This window comes from Diaphorina citri, unplaced genomic scaffold (genome assembly GCF_000475195.1).
Source record: "Diaphorina citri unplaced genomic scaffold, Diaci psyllid genome assembly version 1.1 scaffold2900, whole genome shotgun sequence".
Lineage (NCBI taxonomy): Eukaryota > Metazoa > Arthropoda > Insecta > Hemiptera > Psyllidae > Diaphorina > Diaphorina citri.
In genome coordinates this window covers 11859-18142 of record NW_007380313.1, presented here as the reverse complement: position 1 = coordinate 18142, position 6284 = coordinate 11859, and the positions used below count along the sequence as shown (strand labels likewise).

The window sequence follows — 6284 nt, the reverse complement described above, 5'->3', positions numbered from 1 at the left end:
ATCATCCATAGATAGATTAGGTGGGAACGACTACAATTCTCTGACTCCTCTTCTTGTATATATCTCTCTCCCATCTCGCTCACTTTTTCTCTCTCTTCTTCCCCTTCTTCTCGTATATAAAATATATCCTCTCTCTAACTCTCTTTTCTCTTCCCTCTCGTATTCTTTTCTTTCTCTCCCGCTCTCCCTCCTCTCTCTCTCTTTTTTCTTCTCCCGCTCATTCCCCTCTTCTTTCTCTCTCTCTCTCCCGTCTCACTCTATCTCTATCCTCTCTCTCTCTCTCTCTCTCTCTCTCTCTCTCTCTCTCTCCGGTCTCATCTTATCTCTATCTCTCTCTCTTCTCCCTCCTTCACTCTATCTCTCTCTCTCCTTTCTCTTCCTCCTTCTTCCTCTCTCTCTTCTCTCTCTCTCTCCCGGTCTCACTCTATCTTCTCTACTCTTTCCTCTCTCTTGCCCTCCCTTGCTTCTTTCCCTCGCCTCTATCTGCTTCTCTCACTTTTCTCCTTCTTCCTTCTCTCTCTCTCTTCTCTCTCTCCCGTCTCACTCTCTATCTCTATCTCTCTCTCTACCGTCTCACTCCTATCTCTCTCTCTCTCCGTCTGCTTCTCTTCTTGCCCTCCCTCCTTCTCTCCCTTGCTCCCTCTCATCTCTCTCCCCTCTTCTTCCTCTTCTCTCTTCCTTGTCTACTCTATCTCTCTCTCGTCTTTCTCTATCTCTCTCTCGTCTATCTCTTTCCTTCTTTATCCCTCTTCTTTCTTGCCTGACGTTATTCTGTGCCTCGCTCTCTACATCTCTCTCTAGTTTTGATCTTAATGAGGAGGGAAGAGAAAAAGAGAGAGGAGATAAGAGCGAGGGAGTATGGTAAGGAGGGAGGAAGAAGAGAAAGAGAGAGAGAGAGAGATCAGACGTGAGACGGGAGAGGAGAGAGAGAAGAAGGAAGGAGGGAGAGAAAGAGCGGAGAGAGATGAGCAGGCGAGGGAGAAGGAGAGGCAAGAGGAAGAGAGAGGAGAAGGATGAGAGTGAGACGGGAGAGAGAGAGCATAGAGATAGGGAGTTGAGACGCGGAGAGAGAGAGGTAGGAGCAGAGAGAAGGAAGAGAAGAGAAAAGAGAGAGTTAGGCGGTTTTTTTTTTTTTTTTTTTTTTTTTTAATGCTAGTTTTAAGTTAAGTTATCTAGGGCCTAGGTTAAGCAATGACGTTGTACTCATACTGTTTTGTATATCATGTACAATAAAAATTATAATAAATAAATAAATAATAAATAGCTCCGCTATACTGTAGTAATAGAAAGTAAAAATCGAAATTTTTTTGAAACTTATATGAAAGGTATGTGAATTATTTAAATTTGGGAAAAAATCAAAATACAAGAAATTATGCAATAGAGGAATAGAACATAACTGATTCCGTTCCAGGACGGTCCACAGAGGTGCAATTTGGCTGTTTAGACCGTTTTTTTTCTCACAAAAATCGTTAAATAAATAAAAATTAAAATCTGTAAATAGGTACATAAAGGAAAACTTTTCTTTACGTCCAAATTAAAATTTATGTGAAATATCATTATTTTCATACCAAAAAGTGATGAAATATGGTTTTGCGCCAGTTTTAGAGAACCATCCTCCCCTAAAAATTATGAAATGTGTAGGTGTCTCGACTCGACGTTTTTTGACATTCTGAGCGATTCTCGAGAAACCTACCCCTGGTCATCAAGACACCCTGCATATTAAGTATGTTATAGTCAATTATTATGTGTCTTACTTACTTTCCAGTCATGTTTGAAATCAATGCCCGGTTCTCGTTTCATTTTCTTGATCAAATGTTGCGCCTGTCGTAGAGCATCCTCGTCGGCTGACACAGGAAATGCCACGTTCATGTGCGAGTTTGGCGCAAGAAATTCGCCCTGCCCAATAGAATATCCGGCAACATTTGGGTTGAATTCCTTCAGGATGTTTGGCAGTGTCATGTACTGACGCCAAATCCCATCTCCCCCTGAATCAATTCAAAAGAATTTTTTGTTATTATATTAGGAGATTACGGGTATCGAAATATCCCCTATTTATTCACAAAGGGTGTTGACAAACCCGCCTAGCAATAAGTCGAATATCAGTATTTAACTATTTACCTAGGTATATTACACAAGAAGAAAACATTGTAAATTTGGAAACGAGTTAATTTAATTTATTTTAATTTTGAATAGTCATCATCAGAAGTATACTACAACCCCCACAAAAACACAAATGTGGGAAAAAAGGCCGAGTTCCTATCCGAAAATATTAGCCTATAAAAGTGGTGAGATCAGAAAACAAAGGCCAAGTCTACATTCCCAGTTTTTCGTGTCTGCTGAAAATGCTGAATCTCAATCCTTCAACCTTATCTCAATTTCAACTTGGCATTGTTTTTCCTTTTATTTTCATGTTACTTATAGGTAAAGTACCTACCTATTCATTCATTGGAGAAGGAAAAACATAGGTATTAGCCAAGTTGAAATTGAGAGAAGATTGAAGGAATTTAAGATCCAGCATTTTCAGCAGACACGAAAAAATGGGAATGCACACTTGGCCTTAATTTTCTGATCTCACAAATTTATAAAATATTTTTGATAGGGACTTGGCCTTTTTTACTTTCTATTATCCTTACGTATAGGGAACCTATACAATATAAAATATTTTTGATAGGGACTTGGCCTTTTTTACTTTCTATTACCCTTACGTATAGGGAACCTATACAAGGTAATGAGAAAGTATTGATTTTCTTCTCATGTCGAGGCCGAGGGAATGTCTGAGTTCTATGAATAGTACCGTCAACTTCGGGCAGGTCTAGTATTGTCAAGTTTGGGTAGGTTCTATACGAGCCTGCACACTCTGACTCTATAACTTACCTTGTCGACACGAATGATCGACACCATATAGGAACTGCAAGTTGTCCTGAGATCAGTATTCAACAGCAAAATGGGTACCACCACCGCACCGTATTCACATGTCAAAAATTATGTACAGCTTGGGCTAAACTGGATTAAAAGAATAGAAAATTAATTTATTTGTCTTATTTAGCCGCCATCTTGTCCATCTGTAATATAGCTTCTTAAATCGGCAAAATAACCACTTTTTTCAAGTCAGCATACCTGAAAACATACAATTCAATATATTATTTCAATATATTGGACAATTTTTAAGGATTTCCCTATAGTAGCAGCATATCCCAAAAACGGGATCGACCATTACGGGATAACGGTACATCCTAGGAGAAAAGTGTAAATGTATAAAATGTAGAAAACAAAAATACAAACAACTTTTTAATTCATTATCCTTCGAAAAAATTTACTGGAAACGCGATATTGTGAGAATACCTCTTTTTGGCCGCTATATTGGAAAAATCATTACGGTACGGGATTACGGTACATCCTAGAGAAAAAGTGTAAATGCATAAAATGTAGAAAATAAAAAGACAAACAACTTTCTAATTTATTGTTATTAGAAAAAAGTTACCGGAAATGAGATATTCTCAAAAAACCCCTTTTTTGGCCGCCATTTTGAAAAAAAGGCCGCCATTTTGTTCGTATACATGGTTTTCGGTGTCACCCCTTCCTAAAAGTTTTATATGGTCCAAATGAAGGTCCATGCCAAATTGGGTGCTTTCCTGACGAAATGCAGCTTTTTTGACGTTGGGCCACCCACTATTCTTCAGTCCGATAGAAAAGAAAAAGCCAACAACATGGTACGACAGCAGATGCCTCAAAAATGAGACTATTCGACGAAATTTTGAAGAAAGCCTTGTAGAAGGGCGGGGGAGGTGGTTGGAAACGTTGTGCGTTGGTTCCGTGCAAATAAACTAATTTTGAACGGAACAAAAGAAAAAGCCAACAACATGGTACGACAGCAGATGCCTCAAAAATGAGACTATTCGACGAAATTTTGAAGAAAGCCTTGTAAAAAATCGACCAAGTCCTACAAATCAAGTCGAATCAATCTGGAACGACATGAAACACACTTTAAATAAAACGGCAGCCGAAACCATGGAAAAGAAAAAACCGAAGACATCAGATTGGTTTGACGAATCAGACGAGGCCATTAAGAAACTCCTCGAAGAAAAGACTCGAGCACATAAAATGTATCTGTCAGCACCAACGCAGGATAACAAAATGAAATATACAAACATCAAATCTAAATGTCAACGCGAAGTCAGAAAACTACAAGAAAAGTGGTGGAGTGAATATGCCCTACAACCTACAACTACAACAATACATAAATAAGGGAGACTCACATATTCAATGTGAGACCTATGTTAAATCCAGGTCATCGCGTATTCCCATCAACGTTAAAGAAACTTTTGTACGAAAGGAAATGGTAAAATTGGAGACCAAAAAAAATTCCATATTTAAGTTTTAAATAAATAAACAATTTGTTTTAACTAATTTACACTTTTTTGTCATTTCTTAATGTCGGAACCAATTAATACCTTTTTCCAAGGGGAACCAATTCGTACATGAAATTTTTGAAGGGGAACCAATTCATACGTGACAAAAATGGACCTTTTTTTTGGGAACCAACTCACCTTTTCCCATCTTTACAATGCCATTAAAGCTACTGTAGGTCCAAATAAAAAATCCCTCGCAATAATAGAAGATGAAACTGGCAACAAAATAAAAGATCAAAATCAACGACTTCGGATCTGGAGCAATTACTTCAATAAACTTTATAATCAAGAATCTCAAACAGATGAGAATGCTGTAAGGATAAATTAATAATACAGAAAACCTCCCAATAGTCAGTGACGACCCTCCGACCAAAGAAGAAATCCGCGCAGCCTTGAAGCACATCAAAAACAACAAAAGCCCTGGAAATGAAATGGTGAAATGCTCAAAGCCGGAAATGAGGAAATTGTTGATATTATGTATAAGTTATTGCAACAGATCTGGGAAGAAGGAAATGTACCGAAAGAGTGGAAAGAAGCCCTTATTATGCCTATCCATAAAAAAGGGAGCAAAAGCAAATGCGAGAATTACAGAGGCACCTCTCTCCTCTCACTTATTATGCCTATCCATAAAAAAGGGAGCAAAAGCAAATGCGAGAATTACAGAGGCACCTCTCTCCTCTCAGTACCCAGCAAAATCCTGTCCAGAATAATCTACGAAAGATTGTACCCCACCATCGATACATTTCTCAGAGATACACAATGTGGATTTCGAAGCGGCAAGTCTACATCAGACATGATTTTCACAGCACGCCAGTTAATTGAGAAATCCATTGAACAACAAACACCTCTGTGTATAGGATTTGTTGATATATCGAAAGCCTTTGATTCTGTAGACAGCTCTATGCTTATCAAAATTCTGGAAGCCTTAAAATGCCCGAAAAACCTACTCGGAATCATAAAATCTCTACATGACCAAACCGAGTCAAGCGTACAGATCGAAAACGACAAATCACCAGCATTCCAGATAAAAACGGGTGTTAGACAAGGTTGTGTAATCGCTCCACTTCTGTTCATCACATACATGCAAATAATCATGCAAAATGTTGCTGAGAAACAAATCGGCGGCATAGATCTGAACTATAGGAACGACTCCAATATGATCAACAGGAGAAACCTAAAGGCGGCAACTAAAATCAAACACCTGCATATCTTGGATTTAATGTTCGCCGATGATTGTGCGCTTGTTGCTGAAACACCAGAGCTACTACAAGACATCCTCAACATCTTTGTCTTTGAGGCACAAAAGCTTGGACTACGTGTCAATCTACAAGACATCCTCAACATCTTTGTCTTTGAGGCACAAAAGCTTGGACTACGTGTCAACGAAGAGAAAACTGAAGTAATGTTTATCAGCACACCCGAAGAAAATATATCTATCAACGGAAAAGTAATAAAAACTGTTCAGAACTTTAAATACCTTGGGACTGTCATCCAAAGCAATGGGCAGATTGACAAAGACATCCAGCACAGGCTTAACAGTGCCAGCATCAACTTCAGAAACTTATACGACAGAGTCTGGAAGCCCCACGAGTTAAGCCTCAAAACATTACTCCAAATATATGAAACAGTAGTCTTAAGTACATTACTTTACTCGTCTGAATGCTGGACTACCACAACTAATCATATGAATGTATTGAACGCCTTCCATCTAAGATGCCTAAGAACAATCTGCAGAATCAAGTGGACTGACAGAACATTAAACGAAGAAGTCCTGAAAAAAACGGGCATGCTATCAATCGCTCTATCTCGAGAACCACAACACCTAGAAAGCTGAAATTTGGTAGGAATATTCCTTTTATGGTCTAGGTGTGCAGG

General features: G+C 38.6%; 1 protein-coding gene across 1 annotated transcript in view; it reads right to left on the bottom strand.

Annotated features, from left to right (window-relative positions):
* The window catches only part of LOC103519714 (phospholipase B1, membrane-associated-like), a 26076-nt gene that overhangs the window by 9256 nt on the left and 10536 nt on the right, over window positions 1-6284 (bottom strand). Inside the window, exon 3 of the mRNA XM_008484804.3 lies at window positions 1759-1985. Within this exon, the coding sequence (XP_008483026.2) occupies window positions 1759-1985 (227 nt within the window). The remainder of the gene's footprint in view (window positions 1-1758; window positions 1986-6284) is intronic.